Source organism: Betta splendens, chromosome 9 (genome assembly GCF_900634795.4).
Source record: "Betta splendens chromosome 9, fBetSpl5.4, whole genome shotgun sequence".
Lineage (NCBI taxonomy): Eukaryota > Metazoa > Chordata > Actinopteri > Anabantiformes > Osphronemidae > Betta > Betta splendens.
This window is the reverse complement of record NC_040889.2, coordinates 23,636,673-23,658,770: the sequence shown is the minus strand read 5'-3', so window position 1 is coordinate 23,658,770 and position 22,098 is coordinate 23,636,673. Positions and strand designations below refer to the sequence as shown.

General features: G+C 37.6%; 1 protein-coding gene across 4 annotated transcripts in view; it reads left to right on the top strand.

Annotated features, from left to right (window-relative positions):
- The first annotated feature begins 211 nt into the window (after positions 1 to 211).
- Positions 212 to 22,098, top strand: part of pde4d (phosphodiesterase 4D, cAMP-specific) — a 124,001-nt gene continuing 102,114 nt past the window's right edge. The window contains exons 1-3 of one of the 4 annotated variants that reach the window (XM_055511097.1): positions 228 to 296; positions 6,623 to 6,677; positions 16,352 to 16,410. In XM_055511097.1, the coding sequence (XP_055367072.1) occupies positions 6,668 to 6,677; positions 16,352 to 16,410 (69 nt within the window). In that variant the 5' untranslated portion in view covers positions 228 to 296; positions 6,623 to 6,667. Of the gene's footprint in view, positions 297 to 4,373; positions 4,487 to 6,622; positions 6,678 to 16,351; positions 16,411 to 22,098 lie in introns of those variants that run through there. The other 3 variants (XM_055511098.1, XM_055511100.1, XM_055511101.1) reach the window with 3 other exon arrangements.

The window sequence follows — 22,098 nt, the reverse complement described above, 5'->3', positions numbered from 1 at the left end:
ATAAGCAAAATGTATTTGTTTTATATTCGCTGTAGCTTTTATTATTATAGGTTTATTTACAGTTAAGGCTTTGTACCATGTTACTGTTCATAACCTTGCAGGAAAATCTTGAAACAGCTTGACAAAACGTAACATTCTTAATTCGTTGTCGACCATACCGTACCGAGCTACAGCGCATGCCCAGGAGACCCTGGAGGACGATGGGATGACGGGAATAAAAGTAAAAAAAGTGGCGCCAATCCGGCTCCAACCCCTTGCACAATAGAAGGCTTCCAATAAACCGTTTCTGTGACTGAGTGAGTACAGTTTCGAATGCATGCTGCCATGTAATACATTTTACTCATTAGTACTATTAAAATACACAAATATTAATGTACGTTATAATACGATAGAATCGTGTTAACCATGTGTACAAGATAGCTAGCAGCTTCGTTAGCTAACATTAGCGAAGCAGTAAGCTTTTAGTAAAATTCAATGTTTTAGTAGCTTCCTGAACATCAGCGTTAGCTCAAATAAATAATACTATGTTCCATTTAATTTCACACCAAACTATAAATTAAAGTTAAAATTATCTTAAAACAATAGTTATTTTAATACTTATTTTTAGTGCACTGTAGAAAGATGTGCTTTTTACAAATGGTATTCGTGCTGCTGTTAATACTATTGCATAATTTAGCAATTTTCGGTGTCACTAAAGATGAAGGATTTATTAGTATTTTATTTAATCTCATATGCCAGGAATCAAATGTATGATGTGACATACTTGTACATGTATGCAACCCAAGTACATGAAATTATGAAATTCAAAGACATGCTTCAATTAAATACTGCTATAGGTAAATTACAATTTTGTACATTTAAACAGTCAAAGAGGTGAATAGTTTATGTCTCTTATGTGTTAATTTGCCTAAGTTTCATGCACCTACATGTAATCCATTATTCATTTTAAATGATTGGTTGTAGGAAGGACATGACAAGCTGATAACAGATTGGAAAAGACGAACAGCATTTGTTTCCTTTGAGGGCCATACACTTTACACATTATAGTATGTTGCTTCTAGCCAGTGGAAAATTATGGGCAGTGGTGAAAAGGTTTCAGCATGTCTGACAACAGTTTGGAAAGAGCCTTTCCAAATTTTCTATGTTGCGGGCATGACAGCCCTGGGAGCTTTCCAGGACAACAATAAACAAAGAAAAGTACTGGCTGTGTAAAATAGAGCACAGTTTGCTAGATGGGAGATGAGACCACAAAGATTACAAGAGAGGAGGAGAAGCCTCAATCTTCACAGCATTTTGTTCCATGATGTAGACTTTTGTGAACATCTAAATACATAATACAAGATTCTTTACACTGGTTGTTGAAGGTCAAGATTCTGATTCGTAATTTTGCAGACTGAATTTACAGCTTTCAGTGAACAAAGTGTTGACCAGGTGGTCTGTTAAGTCCTTGATATTAACAAGAGCAAAGCAGAACATGGTACTGTGTGTGTGTGTGTGTGTGTGTGTGTATGTGTGTACTTTTGTGTACCAGGAAAGAGCAGATGGCTCTCTGAGAATAATTACTAGTATTTTAGAAAATTGTGGGTATTCAGTTGCCCTAATAATAACCTAATCGTTCTCTGTGCCTTTTGCTGCCTTTTTTAAGGTATCATCTGTGTAAAGATGGAATAAGTGTGACTGCACAAGTTTTTTATGGTGCCAGTCCACTGTATATAATGTGCCACATTTACAAATTCAGGTTTAATTTGCAAAGCTGTCAAATTGTAAAGCTGATCTGACTAGAATTGTGTACACATTTTATAATCTTGATATTTGCATGTTGTGACTTTGTTAGGGGGTATATTTTAATGGAAACTAATAGTTTCAGAGAGAGAATTTTTAGAGAATAGTAAAATAGTTACTGATACTTTCTCAGATGGAAAATGGAAAAGTGATTTTCTTTTTACAGTTATAACTTTACAACCCTCAATCTGAACCTAAAACCAGACATACCCATTCAATACATTTACTTTGCATTACTTTTTAAAATGCAAGTTGTCATACTTTTCTTTTTAGATGAACTATAATAGAGGAGCATAGCACCTCATCTCACACACAGGATAACATATCTCTATCCATCTGTCATCACTGCTGTCAGCAGCTTTTGCAACAGCTCCGGGTTCACAGCAGTGGAACAAATACAGTGTCTTGGTCTGACGGGTGTTTTTTCAGGTATTTATTTACCCTGCACTAACATTTCATGTAAAAGAAACGTGGTGTAAAGGTTTTATAGGGGTACCATTGCTTTGTTGCTTGGCCACCTTGTGAAAATGACAAAGCTCCAGGAAGTCAGTGCTTCTAGCTAAGAATAAACAGACAATTAACCTCCAGTAAAATCAGTTAAACAAAACATTATGTGTTCATTAGTGAGCTTTAAATGTGGAACACAGACGTCCTTACGATAGATCAGTCAGTTAGCGCTTTTCTCGTGTTCTTTCATTAAGCCGTCGTGTTCCTGCTTATATTCAATGGACATGTTTAGGGTGTGCTTATTAAAAGTTCATACAGGTTGAAAAGGTATGTTCCTCTAGATATAACTAGTACTCACTGTGTGAATTATGTTTAAACTCATTCTGCAACATTCTAACAACAGCCCTATTACATTTAACACATGTCACTTTCTATTACCTCAAATAAAATACATTAGACTCAAACGGTGCAAATACTGTATGAATTGATTTGATGTAGTAAACATGATGTTTTGGCTGTTGTGTTGATGAGAGCCCTAAGCTTATACAGTATGAAGGCATAAGAACAGACAAGATACAGAATTAGTACATGTTTTTTAACAATTTACTCTACTATAGTTATTCCTTATGCTTACCATGCATAGTGATGTTACATACAGTATGCGCTGCTTTTAAGATTTTATTACACCTCAAACTGTCTTTACCCTTTTTTGCCTGCCTTTACCGTATTTTTATTTCAATCTAGAGGGACTGTAAAATATGAGAAGATTTTTAAGAGCACAGGCTGAATTTAACTTATTCTGACCTGTACTCTTGTTCAAAATGAAGGTGCGTCTGTCAATGCAAAAGGCCCCATTATATAAAAATGTAGTCCCTTGTAGAGGTCAATTTTAAAATTGCTGGATGACACATTGTCATGCATGCGATAGTGAACCAATGTGTTTGCCTTCCGTGCCTGTGTGTAGTCTACAACATTTTTAGGTGCAGGAGTCTTCCAGCCCCAGAATGACCTTGACATTCTAACATGTGTTTACTATACGTGGAGTTATCTATCTGGAGTTCCCTTTTATCTTGTGTTATCCATCTTCTGAAAAAAGTAAAAAGTTAATGAACCTCGAGTCATTGCAAAACAATGCAGGTTTAATGTTTACTTGAGTTACACTCATTGACACCTTTTATAGTATAATGCAAACCAGAACAGCTGTTCTGTTTTTGTATTATATTTGAATTGTACTTTCAAGCTACCAAGCTAAAGCCATCCTGAGAAAACATCAGAAACACAATATACTGCACTCCAACACTCAGTAGTATACAACTACAATTAATATTATTCACATTTGCACTTGTGTAGTACTATTCTGTAACTTGTACTATTGAACACTTCATATCACTTTTCAAATGTAATATGCTTTGCAGTCAACTATTTTTGAATGTCTGATTCTTATCCACATGTTAACCAGGCAGCTGTTCAAAGACCTGCCTGACTGAATTCATGTCCTGACTGAGGTGAGAATCTGTTTTGACCCAACAATGTAGCTTCCTGCAGGGCAAAAAGTGGGCACCTAATAGCTCTGGATAATAAAAACCATTAGAGCCTGATATTTAATGACTCTGAAACCCAAGCAATATCATTCTTGTCAATGTGTTGTTACATACATAGAAAACTGGAAACACTGCATAGCAAAATAAAGCAAAACTAATAGAATTATGTCTCTGTATTAAATAAAAAACTCATGGATACATTTAATACAGAGAATAAAAGGTAGCTTTTTTGCCTAGGTTATCAGCTCTCTGAGAAACCACTATTATGCATTTCCTTTCTCTCCCTTATCTGTTTGTACATTAAGCCTTCCAAACAGTAATATTTATAATACTATAGCAATTCTTCCCACTCTGCAGCCTCTTCTCTTCTTTTCTTTCTCTCTTCTCATCACTTTGTCCAACCATGGGAACTTTTGCCAGTAGAAGGGGTGGGTGGGAGTCCAGTACCAGGAAAGGCATGTGATTGGCCAAAAGGCAGGAATCACTCTAATGTGATTGGCTCTGAGCCTGGGAGCTATAAGCAGAATTCCCTCCTTATTCCAGGCAGCATCAGTGAACAGTGGAGTGGGACTGGCTGTGATAGAGATGCACACCAGATAGTTCTGTTTGTTTTGGTTTGTCTGATTTGAATTCTTGCAGAGCATACAGCACATACTCTACAGTGGCAAGGGGTGGAGGAATAAACAATTCCTGGAACTTTTTCAAAAGGATATAAAGTAAGTTTTTAATATTACCATTTGTCTCTCTTTCTTACTGCATCAATAACTGTACCCATAGTGTACCAGGAGCTTTTCAGCACATAGGGTTATTATTTAATTCAAGAGCAACACAACACGTATTATATGACATCACAACTAAATTTATATACAGAGATCCCAGCAGTTTTATTGTGTGCAAGTGTGTGTATACAGTAAGCCGATAAGTGTACAGTACATGCATTGTGTTACTGAGACAGATAGCATATTTAAAGGACACGCGGACAGCAGATGTGTGCTTTAAGAGAGGGAACGGTGCAGTGCGACTTCAGTCACCAACCTCATCAGCAAACTTGTCACTGCAACGCTTCGCATTGACAGAGGAGCTCAAGGACTCCACTCCCAAAATCTCCTGGTGTGACTTTCAGGCTGCAGGGTGGTAGTGGCAGTGGCGGTAGTCGGCTATAAATAGGCCTGTTCCAAATTGTGCTGCAGTCACACATAAATTCAGAGAGAACAGGAACTGTTTACATGTAATCCGAAGGCACCTCTCAGCAGCTGTCTTTGCATAAGGAAATATTATACGTAAATGCAGCTAAGTTAGACTGTGTGTGTGTGTGTGTGTGTGTGTGTGTGTGTGTGTGTGTGTGTGTGTGTGTGTGTGTGTGTGTGTGTGTGTGTGTGTGTGTGTGTGTGTGTGTGAGAAACATGTTTGCACGTGTCTGACTTTCCCTTTTCCTTGTTACATGTGGCTGTGAAATTCTCAGTTCTTGTAGAGATGTTCTCGGATTGTTACCGTCTCAGCTTAGTCAAAGGAAAGTCCTTATTTTCATAAAATAACAGCGTTATCATACTACTATTCAAAGCGGTGCACTGTAGCTTGAAAAGAGGCCACTTTGCAAATGTAGTCTAGACATGAACCAAAACCTAATACAGTTATGTTGTCAACACTAAATTAAAAACATGTCATACATATAACTTCAAGGCATATTTAATGTTGTGCTAGGTGAGAAACTAACAAACAATCTTGTATTTTTATATTAGGTGGAGGAATGACTAAAATAACTATAAAAATGGTCATGCATGATCTCTGCTTCTTTCTGCTGTTGACTCCTGTTTAAGCCCTGTGTGTCTGTCGTCATGCATGTGTCACAGTTTCTTTATTGCAGTTTAGAAAACAGAGAGTCTTGTGTTGTACCTGAGCTCTGCTATGCAAATATGTCAGACATGGATGAGCCTGCGAAGTGACACTGGCACAGTGTATCCACTGTAGTCACAGGTTTTAGCCACAAGCTGTGACATATGTGACAGAAACATTTGCCTGGTTCTCTACATTTCTAGTTCTGCGCAAAAGTGAAGATAAGAATAGAATAAGCACAGTAATGGATGGTTGTGCTGACTCAGCATCGACTGCTTTACTTCCACACATCATTAATTGCAAGTATTACAGAGAACTTATGATTTCTACTGCTATGGACCTGCTTGTATCTTTGCTGTTATGTTGTTCTTTATTGATTGAATGTTGCTGGTGGCCAGTTTTAGTGGTTAGGAGTACAAAGTTATGCACTACCTTGCCAGCATTAGACACATCTGCATGGCTGCTGATGTCATAATTATTCCTCTAAGGCATATTGTCTGCACGTGTGTTTATGCATTGATGTTTTATAAGTAAGACCTAAAGAGAAAGTGATGCATATGTGTTCAGACTATTAGGAATAGATAGCTCAGTTAGAAGAACAAGCTATGAGTAATAGACTGAGTGATGTACTTTTTAGAGGTGATGGATAAAAGGTCAGTTAATAGTAGTGGACTTGTGCATTAGGTTCCAACATGGTCAAATGTCACACGTTTCCCTGAGCATTTATTGGCATTTTATAAGTGGGGGTTAGTGGAAAATAATATGATTTGCTTCCCAAAGAATATTCATTACTGCAATAAAAGCACTGTTTGTTTTCCTCTCTTTTTTTGGCAAGGACATTATGCAAACGTCATTTCTCTTGTGCAGATACACTGCAGTATGGAAAGGTACACACAGATACGCAGACATTCCAGATGTTTGGCCATATTGTCATGAAGCCAATGACTAATTTGCAGTTTGATATTAAATATACAGACAAATGTGACTTTTGAACTTTTAATGGCCTCTTTTCTTTTCAGACACCCTTAAAAGGGATTACCATAGGCATGCCTTGAGAACAACTCATGACACACAGTGAGTTACACACACACGAGTAGATACTGTAGCATTGAGACTAGATGCTGTGTATCCAACTGAACACTAACCTGCAGTACAGATGGATGGTGTCGGACTGTCTTACTTTTTTAAGCCAGCCATGGTCAACGAAGGGGAAAATTTAGCCTCTAACTGATGTCATGCACACCAACATAAGCAGAGTCTGACGAAAGAAATGACGCTCTCACAGAGGATATCTGTCTCGACAGCAGCATCTGTGCGTGATGGCTTTGTTACGTTAGGCAGGAAGAATGACCTTCAAGGGACATGAGAGAGGAAGAGGACAGAAAAACAGCTGGAGCCTAGAGTTCACTTACGTCCATTTCCCTTTGCTGCAGTGGAAGTCCTGCCTTTGTGTTTGGTATTTTTTATATAAAGAGTAAGCACTCATGCTACTTTTACAGATGTATGGCTAGTGATTTGGGATTGGCCCTCGTCTGAATTGCAGAGGGGATGGGTGAGTGAGGGTGGTTTAATAATGTCTCCAGAGAATGATGGTATTTGCTGGTCATCTTTTGGTCATTTCTTGCACAGCATTTCCTGATGCTTTGTTTGCACAACAGAAAACTTTCCATAAACAACTGTTGATATTTTCTGTGTTTAGACTCGGTCACACAAACATTGTTTTTAAAAACATAACATGCAGACAAAAGACCAGAAAAGCTGCTTTGAAGCAATGTCTTTGAAACCTAACTCCTACAATATGTTTTAATGTTGTCACACACAGACAAGTTCACTTAGTAAAACTTACAGTAGTGAAAAACACCACTTTAAGCAGTTTACGAGTTAAGCCAGAGAACATTCAATTTAGCATTTGGTGACCATTCTTAACTCTTTAGAGACAGTTTTTACCAAAGAGAACCAAACAATTGGATAGAGTTGCACTAACATTTCAGCTTGTTACTCACACAGCACTGATTCCATTGCTTGGAGCAAACACCCGCCCGAGAGTAACTGGAGTTAAGTGACGTTGACAGCTAGTATTTGTGTAAGGAATGGTTAGATAAACATCAGGGGTGGTTCAGAAATGAGTGGCTTTTATTTTATTCTTTTTGCAACACGGCCAACATTAACATGGCTTAGCTGGCCTTTCGTGTTTTTATTGTTCGCCCACCTTTCTTCGAATGGTACAGTATATGCTACACATCTGATACAACTTAGCTGGAAGTGAAGTGATCTAACACATTTTAGATCAACAACATGCATATGCCAATGTGAGAGTTATTTCCCCGTTTACATTATCAGATCTTCAGAACTAGCATTCAACTAGTAATTGCTTCTCAGATTGTAGGATATCAGGCTGATTAAGAGTGGTTCAGATTAAATACTTAACATTAAGTTCATTTTTGTTTTTTTGTAAGTCAGCTACAACACAAGGTCTTGTGTGATTGTGTCTTTGTATTGTTTTTTAAAAAACAATATTTTCACTCACTGTTTCTGTCGATGCAGTGGGTAGGGGCTGCTGCAATGTCTTGTGGTCTAATTTCTTGTGACCATTTATGGATGTTGCCTTACAAGCCTCAGGCAGGCGTATGTCATGTTAATCTTATATCACATGCCATGTTAATAGCTGTTATAAAAATTGTGCACTTGACTGTATTTCACAAATATGTGATATAATCTCTGTTGCTCAGGCTTTAAACACTGACTTTTTTTGACTTCAACATAATTTAAATGAAACCACTGGATGCGTTATTTTATCCTTACCTTAGACAGCAGCTGAAACAAAGCTACAAGTTACCAAAGGAAGCCTTTGTTAAGTGTAGTGTGTCATATCACTTGTAAAACTAAGCCCAGAGAGAAATGATACAGCCCTATTGTTTTAATCATGGAGGGGAATCAAGAGTTTTTACTATATCTCTTTTGCTTTTTTACTTTGTTAATTAATCATCCAGACACACTATCTTGCATAGGGCTAATTTAATGAGTGTTTTTTTTCTAGAAGATCAAGTTGTGTAAGCATACCGTATCTCCTGGAAAATATTTGGTGTAATGGTTGAGTCTTATTGTGTAGACAAGATGCCAACACTTCTTTGTGGTTTGGTGCTGCTTCAGGCTTGCAAAATTGGTCATCATAGGGGGTTTGGTGGAGAAATCATCCCTGCCCCATGTTTTAAAAAATGTTTTTATAAAAATAAGATTACACAGATATAATCAGCTTTCTGGCCTTCCTCATATAATCTGGGTCCAGACTAAGCCTTGGAGGGTGGGCCTCCTTTACATAACATGACAAAAAATCTGAAACAACAAATCACCTCAGAGCAGCAGGGACAGTCCTTCCCTGAGCTGATGTGATTGGTTTGTCTTCTTTGCTTAACTTAACCCAGTCTAATGTTCACGCAACATGCCCAGGGGAGAGAGATGTTCACTGGAAAAACATTCACTAGACACTATTTCTAGCCACCATAAGTTTCACTACAGTTCATCTTAGTTTTACCTCCTGTTTTAATTTGTCCTACAGTAGAGGTCTATTGAGTACTTACAACTTGTCAAGGGATTTGTATGCACACTAATACAGGTGGTAGAGGTGGTTAGACTCCAAATCCACTCCACCCAGCCATCCCTCTACCAAGCTGTTAAATGAATCTAGGTCATAGAAGCCAGAAAAAAAATAAAATTACACACATACACAGTACAGTAGTTTTTACTCCAATTCAATAACATTAACAATATAATAACAATAATGTTACATCAAAAACATCTTTAAATTGGCTGATAGAATAGTGAAATACGTAATACATTTATCAATCTAGATTAAATTCAGTTTGGTAATCCCGGCAGAACAAGCAGAAATTCTAAGACGCTGTCCTCACACCCTCAACTGTTGTTAGCAAGAAAGCTGACAACAAGAATGGACTGTAGCTGGGTTGGACAACATTGGTATGAGCTGGAGGCACATTTATCCTCTCTTCTTTAAAGCCTTTATCAAACATTTGGTAATGTAGCACACACGCTAAATTAGTGACAGCGATTTAGTGTTTAGTAGTAATTACATTGTTAATAGAGTCAATTGCCTTGATCTTAGCTGCTACGTACTGTACGTGGCCACGGTAAATTTGTATCCCAACTGCAGTTGTTACAGTACTGTACTGTACATGTATGTTTCTTTTTTACAGTGCTCTGTGTTAGAATCTATGCAAAAGTTAGTTATTTCTTTAACCTAACCACAATAATTTGACAGTATTTGTAATTTATTATCAAGTACTGTACTTAAGAAAGTTGAAACAGCTAGTGCCATTTCCACAATCTATTCTGCTAAGTGGGGGGTATCCTTACATTCCTGAAATCTCCATCTTGCAATTACAACATGGGGGTCGATGGGAAAACTTTTTCCCACTCGGGTTGTGTAAGCATAGTTTAAACAAAATGACTGCAGCAATAGAGGTTACAACACTAAGCATTACAGTTATAACACATAAGCTAGCTCTTAATGTTTTAAATTAATAGTTAAATGTTTTCAAGGTGTGTAAAACACATTAACATAAGTTCTCTAGGTTACAAAAGCAATTATAAAAAAGCTACCTACTTAAAGATTATACTCAAAAGAGAACATCGAGGGAGTAGATACTTTCATTCTTGTTCACATCTAAGAAGGTTGAATAAAGCAATGGCAGCATTGTAGTAGTGGTGGCTGCTACTGGAAATGTGCCCAATAGCTAACCATAAGCAAACCAACCAATAGTGAAAGATAAAGTAGTATTTCTTTTTATTTAATAGTCAGGGTATTTTGTAGCACTACATGTGCATTCACATGGAAGAAATTGTGCAGAGCCAAGGTGTAACACTGACACAGCAGACACATTTACAGAAGCTGAAGCTATCGTGCCAAAGGAAAAAATACGTCAAGCTCTGGGCGAAAACATTCTAATGTAGTTGGACACAGTGTCAGGGTGTGTGTGTATCTGTGTGTGGGGCAAACCACTGATGGTATGACTGTACTCTGAGCCCCACAATGAGAAATAAACCAGTCTTTTACCAGGCAGTTATTATGTAATACTCTGTACTATAGAAAATGTACAGCTATTTGCTCTGAACACAATGTATGCCTTCTCACAGTGTACATACTTTGTTTAGCTATACTTACATAAAACTATGCAGTTTTCCACAAGATGTTACGAGGCTTTGGTGGGTGTACCCTAGACCCTCTATTGGAGTCTGGGGGAGGGATTAGAGGCTAGTTATGAAGAATGTATTTCTCGTACAGAAAAAGACTGGTGAGACCTCCAGCAATAACTGTGCTGCCACTCACTTTTTGTCAGGGTCTAGCAATCACTAGACCTGAGTTCATGACCTTGTTAGTAAGCAGCACTGCTACGTTCAGTCACTCATCAGTGTCCATATTGAATCACATCTAATGAAAGAGATACAGGCTTAGATCCAGCTCACCTCTTCGTGCCTGCTCTTTTCCGTTTTATAGGCTTTATAGATAGGACTGACTCATCCCCAGCTCTGCAGGGCCAACTGCTGCTTTGGGTCAATGATGTCATTACACTATAGTAGTCCATTTATATGAGAAAATGGGGTAGTTGACAAATCCATTTACACAGCATGTTTGAGAAGGGTGAAAAATGCTCCTCACAGTTCAGAGTATGAAGGAAAAATACATGAAAATGCATTCATGAATAAGCATCTTCAGTATATATGTATTATAACTAGTATTGGCTGAAGTGCAGTTGCTCTGGCTTCATAGTATTTAAGTATTTTATACATTTATATTTTTAGACGTTTAGATTACGTAGCATTGTTCATTGTGGTAGATAGAAGTGATTTCTGTGGTGCCAGACACAGGCAACAGTAGCTCTCTGGGAACCTCTGCTGGCAGTTCAAAGCAGAGCAGCATAATTCAATTATTTTTCTTAAAAACATAAATACAGTAATTTAAGTGTAGTGTTTAAATGTTCCGATGTAATATTGTTGAATTACACATGCCTATGATTTAGTGACATGGGTTGTACCTGCTCATGTAGCTAAGACTATAATAATTCACTACAGGCTTTTCACAGCCCTTTGTTTGGCTTGACTGGTCCGCAGAGAGCTGTAAACTGGTGCTCTCACAAAGGCTTGCTTAATTATCAGTCAGTAGTGAAATAAAAGATTACTCAATGCAGTGTTAAAGGCAACAAAAACAACTGTTCTTTTCTTTTAGTAGGCTTTTAAATTGCTCCTGGTATGTGATTATAATATACATGTTGATAGTAGGGAAATTGTGAATAGATATTTTAGTCATATTTGAATATATGGATTTTAACTTCACCCCAAAAACAGGATCACACTCTGACATGTGACTGAATGAGGTAATCATCTTATCTGTTATTGACTTATATGAATGTATTTACCAAGACACAACACAAATTGGTTATGTTTTGTTTACTTGAAGGCAGAGCAATATTGTAAGGGACACTGTAAACCTAAAGAGCAACAATCAGCTTTTTATTTACATATTTACATGTTTACGTTGGCAGCGTGATTGTGGTCATTAAGTTTGATAAGATGACATGTCACATCATTTCATCTACATCAAAAAGCCTTGCAGGCATACTCGTTTCTGTTTTTATATCCATTTTTAGTAACAGAAATGAAACATGTTCCTTTGTTGAAAATATTCAGCTTTTTGTGAAAAGTATGAAAATTTAATCCACCTCTAAATGATGAGTCATCCACTGGGTTGTATGAGGAATGTGCAATAAAAGTAATTTCAATCAGATAGCGTTTCATTGTTGAGACACAGTCGAATATCAAACTGTTTTCAAAATACTCCCACATCTGATGACCTTAATTTCACAGCACAAAAAGCAAACAATAAAATGTGTGACTCATGCTTGCATCTGCTAGACAATTCATGGAATATAAGGCAATTATTTTCAGAGCTAGAGGTGTGAGACCTATTTTACATTTCAAGTAAATGTATTTTCATCCCTGGTCCACGTGCTTTGAAATTGTTAGGAGCTACTACAAAGGGCTTGTCACTACCAACATCCATTTTCAATGGAATGGAAAATGAGCTGTTTTGATTGATATATATTAGTTTGCCTTACCTGAGGGTGAATTTGAGCTCTTATAGGTCCTGCATGTGATCAAGTGTCCATTTTAGAAGCATAGAATAAAGACTTTCATAATCTGTGCCAGGTGACTCACATTGGTTATTTGCAGGTTGTGCTTTCAGAGGCTTGTGTGCACATTAATGTTTGCGGGCCTTGAACTTTAGGGAAGCAGTGTGATTGTATCAAGGAAGTTATTGATTGCTGTGATGAATGGATTGGGGGATTGCTGTGGTATTTGTTAGTTCTCAGTGTGGAGGACGGGTTATACTGTAGCAAGGTCACCAAACGATGCCGGTCACTACTGCCTGGCTCTTTGTTGTTGTTACTCCACTTATGGCTATGAAATATATCATAATCATCTCTCCTATGTCATATTATGTATCATGCTCAGTAAGAACACGACCACTGGGAGGAGCCACTGTTTCAACTTACCAATCAGTGGGCGAGGAATAGCTGTTTGCTAAGGCTTCCGCTCCATTCATTTATTTATTCCTAACACGACTCATCTTACTTCAATAGTGGCTCAGCATTGATCTTAAAGCTGCAATCAGTGACCGAAATAACATGACTAGATCAATAGGATAATAATGTGTGCCATCTTTAGATAAGTGAAGGAGTTCTATGAGGTGGAAAAATCCACTTGTGTGAATAGCTGCAAATATGAGACTGATTGCATGGTACATTGAAAGCTTTTAGTGAGAAGAAAGTGACACTATCTATTTACTCTAAAATCACTATGATGTACCATATAATAGATAGTAATTTATTTTAATTTGAAGAGTCTAAGATGACGTAGCTGATTTGTTTACCTATTGCTTCTTTAAGTATTTACCAACTAATTTTAAATATTAATGTCTGTGATGTAACTTTCTTTCAGTGGCTTCCCTGCAAAATATTAGCTTGACATATTGAACAAAAGGTGCATTTGATTAATTTGGTCTATGCCTCTAAAGAGAATAAAAGTGACTGGCTATTTCAACAAAGCCACAGCGCCTGCTCATCTCAGCTGATTGAATGGCTACAAAAAGGGGCTGACATACTTTTGAGTGATTATTCAATAAGCAGCTGTGGGAGCTCAACAAGAGAAAATAGGCGTTTAGCATTTGCAGAGGGCAGTTTTTAAAGCTGAATCTGTATGTCTAATTGTACCTCACGTAGCTGAAGCGTGAGCCCAGACGGTAATCAGCACTCTGGGGTTGACACACTGATCTATCACACATACTGAGGTTTATTAAAATTGGTTTGTGTGTGTTTTATTTATATATACATTTTAGAGTCCACTGTGGATCACCTTGGTGGCTAAGAATGTGCACTGAAATGAGTTTTAATAACTGAAATGATAAGTATGATGTTGGTTGGTCATCTACTCTCTCTGTGTACTTTTGCATCTGCATGGTGTCTCATCCTTATTCATTTTTATTAATATTATTAACATTGACTGTTTAACTTAAACTATGATAGACCTTAAGCTTCAACTTAGAACAGGCTTGATTATTGGTAACATTGATCATGACACTGTTTTATAAGTGGCTTATAACGATAAAAGAAGATATGACAGATGTTCCTGACTGGTGTCAACTGTTAATTGCGTTTTTCTCAGTGTTGTCACTCTGTGCCAAGCATATTTACTGTTTCCAAACCTCAGTTTGCAGTCTAGACAAATTCAGAATAATTGACTGGGTTTTCCAGTCACGCACTGACAATAAAACAGAGAAAATGCATATAGATGTGTAGGAAGTGTCAAGTACAACAAAAAGGCTTTGGAGACAGAATATTTATAGGGACTTAATGAATATAACGAGCCCACAAGTACAGTAAATGTAGCTAGATTGCATAAAATTTACATATCTTATAACGCTATTGTTGCTAGAGATTTAGGTGACTATGTTGACAACAATGATCATTTACAGAACTTGTAACTGTGGTTAGGTATGATGATTGTTATCAGATAACACCTGCAGAAATGGTTCAACATGAGCTCAGGTCCAGAATATGCTTCATGAGATTATCTGTGTCCATGATTATCTGATTTGTGTGCCCTATATTTAAAAATCCCTTACAATTATTTGCTGAAGCTTTTTCAAGCCCTATTGAAATTTAATTACTTTAGAGCAGGCAAATCTAAATTATTGCTTTGTCTTGATTATGTGGTCCACCTAGAATGAATGGCATTGTTCTTACCAGCTCACATAGAAAATCAATAGGTGTAACTTTTGAAAAAAATCAACAAACCTTTTGGTTGGGAAAATAATCCAGTAAATATTCCCTTCTGGATGCCTGCTTGACAAAGAGCAAAAGGAAGATGGAGTGACATTGTGCTGTGCTAAATGTGCCAAGAAGAAGATTTATTTATTGAAACCAGTGTCTGCAATGCGTGTATATGTTTTGCCCTGGTGTCTGTGCAGAGTAGTTGTGCATTATTACACAAAATTCAAGATGAAAGATAGTTTATTTGTCCCAAAGGCAAGATCATGCAAACCCAGTGAACCTTGTTGTGAGCATTCCCTCTCTTCTCCTCTTCGCTCCTTGGAGCCCAATCGATGGAGGCTGTCCAATCAGTTCTGTCTGTTTTTCTGTCTGTGGTAATTACCTGTCACTATGGGCCTGAGCTAAAGGACCAGAGTGGGGGATAATGTGTGACCTGTTTGACTGATCTCTCATTCAAAGTACATCCAATGTTGCTGATGAGGCCTGGTGTACAGGGATGGACTGGAGTTAGTGTTGTTGCTGTGCACATGGATCTCAGAGTTGAAGGCTTATTCAGTAAATGGCAGGTGACATTCAGGTGTGACTCCTCTGGAACACTAACACCCTCTCTTTTCCAGAGAGACTACATTATTCAGTGACTTCACATTTGCATTCACCCAAAACCTTACAGAAATATACAGACAGAAGGAGTTGTTATAATGAGTACAGGACAAGCCCTTTCTTCTGACTTTTTTGATGGTTGTTACAGATACATAACAAGAGGATAAACCATAAATAAAAAAACTCTATGTATAGGTTTCAATCATTCCATTGAGGAATTCGAGTATTTACATGCTTGCAGTTCTGCAGGATATTGTGCATGTGTCACAACACTTTGTGAACTGCTATGGACACCAAGTTCAGCACAGATGATCTTGTATGTGTGCCTGTGTTTGTATGTGTACACAGGACAGAGAGACAAAGAGAGAGGGACAGGTGTAGGCTTGAGGTTATTAGGCCAGGTAAACAGAATACGGTTGTGTAACTCTGGCTGATAATTCACTGACCTTTACCTTTTACACTCTAATGCATTCTAATGGGCCAGGGGATCTCAGCATGGCTCCTTTTCAACAACACATACATACACACGAGTACATGGTTGTCTAGGAGATCAAAGCTTTTATATTCTCAAATCACGAAACCCTTAGGTGTTGGTATAAACCTATCTTTGCTTGTTGATATAATGTTCACGTCCACTGGGTGCATATATAAACTGTCCAGATTTGCACTTTTTTTCTGTGTTTTACAGAACAGATCAAAAAATATTTTAAAATGTCCAATATACAGTATGAGACCAATTAAGGATTTTTGCTAACTCCCTTTCTGATCTCAAACACTTTGACTAAGTTTACTTCTTATTTACAGAGGTGCCACCCATCATGCAAGAGAATGACCAGTCCGGGGACGACAGCCAGCGAGACAGTGTAAGTGAAGGCCATTTACTGTACCTTCTCAGGACCTTTCTTTTTCTTTCAATTTATTCTTCTTATTTAATATAATATATTACAAAGCATGTTGTACTGTTTGCCCTCTTCTCTACAGTATTACACATTTAAATGTGTACAGCCAAAGACTTATTTATAAAACTAAGTCTTTCTGCCTTTTACTTAATGGATATCATAAACTGAAACTCAGTTATTTAATGACGGGATTTCACAAGTTCACACTGCTTTTGGTTTTGGCCATTAGTGGTGATGGAAACAAAAAAAGCGGTGGGATGAACCCCCCCCCCCCAAATGTGACACATACAGTAAATGTGAGATTAATCTAATTTCAACCAAATTTGTGGCTATGCCTCAACTCATTTTGCTGCATATTATGCATGTCTTGATAATAATAATAATAATAATAATAATAATAATAATAATAATAATAATGGTTATGTACTTAATAATTAATTACACTAAAACTAGCTATGTTCATTTTATTTATATTCTTTCTCACAAAACCAGTTATACATACATAAATTACACTGTCTTAAAAAACACTGTCAAGAACACATTACAAAGGATAAACAAAATAAGTAAGTGAACAATCTTAGATTTTACACTCTGTTAACTGTTTAAATTACAATTAATCCTTAGTCTCCTTTATCACTCTGCCTACACAAAACCCTCACCATCAAACCAAATGTATGTATGTTCTCACTTGATGTGAGTTGTGTGCAATCTGTCCATCATAGACTATCCATCTGGATTTAATAGGCAGATTCCTGGAAAACCTAACAAACAGCTAGAGAGGTCAGAGCTACTGTGTTCAACTAGAGATTGAGCTCAGATAGCAAAGCAGCAGATGCTATCAGGTTTATCCTCCTGTGCCTGAATAAGATATTCAATCATACTCAATGCTTGTTGACCTTGAGTTGCTCAGATGTACGGTCAGTGTGTAAATCTTTCAAATGGGAGAGTAAAAGGAATTCAGCATGAGGATTAAAAAGATCCTTTTGAGGCTATCACCCAAAATATGAAATATATACACACAGAAAGATACGTTGTCATTCCACCTGTACTTTTGCATTATTAGCCATACTTTAGTGTAACGTGATAAAGATCAAGGTTTAGCATGTATGGAATATTATCATTATTTGTTCTATAGTTTAAATGAACACTGCAGTTCCTGCTGGGATGTAAAACTAAGGTTTTAGACGGTTCTTTAATAATAGTGTAGACTCTGAAACCTATGCTAGAGATTGCAGAAAAGGCACTCCTACTGTACCTGCCAGTTACAACAAACAAATAAACAGACAACCAAACATGTAAGGCCACTGGCAACAGCAACAGGCACAGACACAAATTATTTATAAAATTTGATAAAGCTAATACGAAAGGGATTGCGTATTTTCATTTTGTGAATTCAGGCAGAAAGTTTTTAATATTAGAGCTGTAATAGAGCTGTACATTACTTAAAACATGCCCTGGGGAACAATGATTCAAATTTGAAATTCAGTTATGGTAAAACAAAAGAAATTAGTTCTGTGATTAAATAAAACTGGAAGATATAACATTTCAAACCAATTGGTGAAAACAAAGCATTTTTCATATGAGACGTATCTGACGTATTAGGGCAGAGCAAGGACAGGAAGCAGCGGAGTGACAGAAGTAGGTGGGTCATCAAGAGTGACAGGTATTTAAGGAGAAGAGGAGAGAGATGGTAGTTGAGGTTAGGACAAGAAGTGAATACCAAAAACAAACAGAGCAGCGGAGATGCTTCCTCATCATCCTGAGGGGCATATTGAGGTAGGCTATGCTGATGAATACGTTTCACATGGCTCTCAGGGGCTGTCCAATCAGGCAGCTCCATTGATGAATAGTCATGAGTCACCTTATCAGCATCACCATGGTTACGCAGATGTGACTGTGGCCCTGTGAATGTGATGAGGGAATAGAAATGGGCCAAACGCCATTCAGCCTCCTTCCCGCTCACATCTTGATCACCAATTAGAGCCCAGCAGGGGAGCATCCAGGCCATGTGTTTGGGCCTCTCCAGGCTCAAGGAGAGGAGAAGGGCTCTGAGTTAGGTGAACGGACAAGGGGAGATGGTGAAAAAGATGGTTAGGGATTTAATGTGTGGGAAGGGTGCTAATAGCAAACAGGGAGGAGGAGCAGTTGAAGGTGGATTTGATTTGGCACCAATTATTCGATGACATACAGTACAATCATATTAATCACCACTAAAGCTAGTTGTCACAAAGCAAACATACAGGTGAGTGCCTGCAGGATGAGGAGAGGGGAAGTTGAACACAAGATATTAAATAAAAAGAGCTGGCGAATTAGATTGGATCAGAGCTGGGGAATATTATAAGAGAAGCGGAAAACTGACTGAAGGATATAACAGCTGCAGGAGATGAAACGAAGAAAACAGTTGGATAATAGAATAAAGAGCTGGGACAGCGTGTAATGATTTATATATTTCCCATCCTCTTTCACACACAGTACATCTTACAAGAAGCAACAACACTAGTCTAGTGCAGTTCTGTGATGTGATAAATTCTCGAAAAGGCGTTGCTCCATCTCTTAACACTTGCTGGAATCCCCTCCAGGATTTGAACCATTCAAGATGGAAACCACTTATCTAAAACAATCGTGCCATGCAATATGTTTTAATATCTCAGCCTTGGAGGGAAGTGCTCTTTATCCTCTCTCTTTATTCAAGTTTCACTAATGTATCTCTCAAATGAATGTTTACTGCATCATACACAGCAAAACTCATTGTTACAATAAGCTGATATTAGCATTTTTCTTATCAATGATTTGCCAGACAAAGTGTAAACACTGTTAATTGTTTTGAGCCTCTGCTTATCTTATGTATTTATTTTATAGAGAGCTGCACAATCTACTGCAAATTTGAAGTGTATAATTAAATTAACAGGCAGCTTTATACAGTAGATACCTAATTCGCTTTTTCCCAGCTTGTGTTGTTGGCTGTGTGGGAGCTGCATGCGCGTGATTGTCCATGCACACGCAGTTAGAAGGGTTCAGAATGTATTTATCCTTCCTTGCCTTGTGCAAGGAAACATCACTACCCGCTCATCATTTTCATTTCACAGCCTGTTGACTGTGTTTATAGTCTGATTAATCTTGCATAAGGTGTTAGGCAGGAAGTTTAGCACAGACATGGAGGTGATCCATGAAGAGTGGTGTGTGAACCCTACCTGGGGAGGTAGACGTGAGGGATTAATGGAGTGATGAATCTGCCATCCCATTAGTGTCAAGGGTTATACAGATGCAATTAATGGGTGACACATGCAATATGTTTCTATTTCACCTGGCAGCTACAAAACAATCCAGACACTAATACTTTATCTCCGTAGCAGCTTTGTTGGGTGGATACAAAACACTGGAAGTGAGCATGGCTCTGTCTTCCCATATTACAGTATTGTGACCCTGACCTTTTTTGCACAGATGAAGAAAACACAGAAAATGCACTCCTTAAACCTGTTGTAGGTGAAAGCTAGCATCTGTAGCAAAATGTTTCCTTTCCCTATTTGAGCTACTTCCAGCATATTTATTTTTGCACATCCCAAAGCCATGGTTGACGAAGACTCCAGATCTTCTCCCTGCAACATCTTTCTTCCCCTGCCTCAGGCTGCTACAGAGGGGCTCTTTGAAACAAACTGATTTATCTGCCTTACCCCAGTATGACACTTCAGTATACCCTTGTCACTTCTTTGTCACCTGTCTGGCTAGTTTGTGCACATTTTATCTTCTCTCACGTTTTATTTTTTTCACTTTTGCTCTTGAGAATAAATGGAAGGAAGTATGTTCTGTTTGTTCAGCACCCACAATCCTGCTGCAAGATATGACTCTGTATGCAACCTTATTAGAACCATATACTTACCATATACTCACCTCAAGGTGAAGCAAAGGTAAATGTTGTAGGTTCGCATGGAATGGAAATGAAAAATACAACACAACAGTAGTAGCAGATGAATGTCTGATTTCTTCCAAATGAATTTATAAATGCACACAAGTGATAAAATCTAAACATTTTAAGCTAATCTTGAAGTGACATCTTATTTGTGCATTTAACTGGACTAAGCCTCGGTTTTATAACATTTTATGTCTCAAAATGCAAAACACCATATCACGAGCCTTAATAATAACTGATGTGTTCCCAATTATTCATAACATACCGCAACATAACAACCCTGAACAAAATAATAAAAATACAGTAGTACCAAATCTCTTACCCTTCTTTTTTCCACTTTTCTCTTGTCACTCTGTGAAATCTGCTTTGAACTGTGAAAAAGCTGTGAGCACATTGTACTATGGGTGATAAACTGAGTATATCATTCCACAGGATAGCATGGTTTAGTGTGGAACTCACACCCTGGCTGTAAATACCAGCAACCCTCACCATGAAGTAACAGATAAGTTCTAGGCCTTTTCCTAAGCCAGCATGCTCAAAGCAAAACCCTGAACAGTGGAGGCATTCTGTGACTGTAGAGTAACATGAACATGCATATCAAATTTTCCTTAATAAATTATATTGCAGGCAGTATGTATTCTTTTCAAAGCCAAAGCAGAGAGCACGGAGACAGAAAAGAAAGATATCAATAAAGTAATTCTGTAGGTAAAATGTCCTTCACTCTGCTTTGTTTCAAATGTAGTGTTGACTTTCAGAGAGCTGTCTATATATAGTACTACCTAAAAAATAGAGAAATAAATAGTTTTTTCAACCCAGTGATTTACTGTAGTAATAGTATATTTTCTTTGTCACCTCTTACCTTCTACTCTTCTTTCCTTTGTCTGTTAGCTATTTTTCCAGTTACTTCTCTCTCTGCTCCCAGGCTTTACACATAATGCATTTAAGATTCAGGCGCTGATAAAAACCAATTGCTAGGGATGAACGATAGCACTGACGCTGGGGTGCTGCACATACTTAGTTTTGTGCAGGTTTCCCTCTGGCTTGCAGTAATGTGCATTGTGTTTTAATGTGCATGCCTGGATTGTGTCAGCTGATGCACTTCATGACTATACCCAGCAGGCACACAGCCGACCCTCAGCGATAAAATATGATTATTGTTGTTGTGTTGATGCAACATTGAAACAAAGTTTAATGTTAATGCTTGTTAACAAAATACTTGATTTTAATATTTTGGTGTGGTCTTATGACTTAATCATTGATACTGAAAATTTTCAGCATACATACTTATAGACTTAGAATATAGAATGTACAATATTATGTCATATACATGAATCAAATGCCTCAGGAAGTGTTCTAATACCCACAGCACATGCGTTGAAGATGCAGAAAGATAAAGAAAGATGCATCAAGGAAGGGAGCTCTTCCAGACATTGACACATGTACTGCATATTAATGATTTAACACCATAATATTTATTATGATTTTTTTCTCAGCAAATGTGAGCACAATTATTAACAAAAAAAGCAAAAAAAAACAAAAAACATCAGGGCTGACACCTTGTCCAGATGCTGTTTCTATTGTGAATGAAAAGGAAGGCCAAGCAACACCCAATCAATGTTGTGTAATGTAGTACCACCTTAATCTCCTGAAAGGTCAACAGAGAAGAGGGGCTAATGAGAAATTCCGCTTATGAAAAAGGATGGCTTGTTTACTAAAAACGTCTAATTGATATGACTTAATTCATA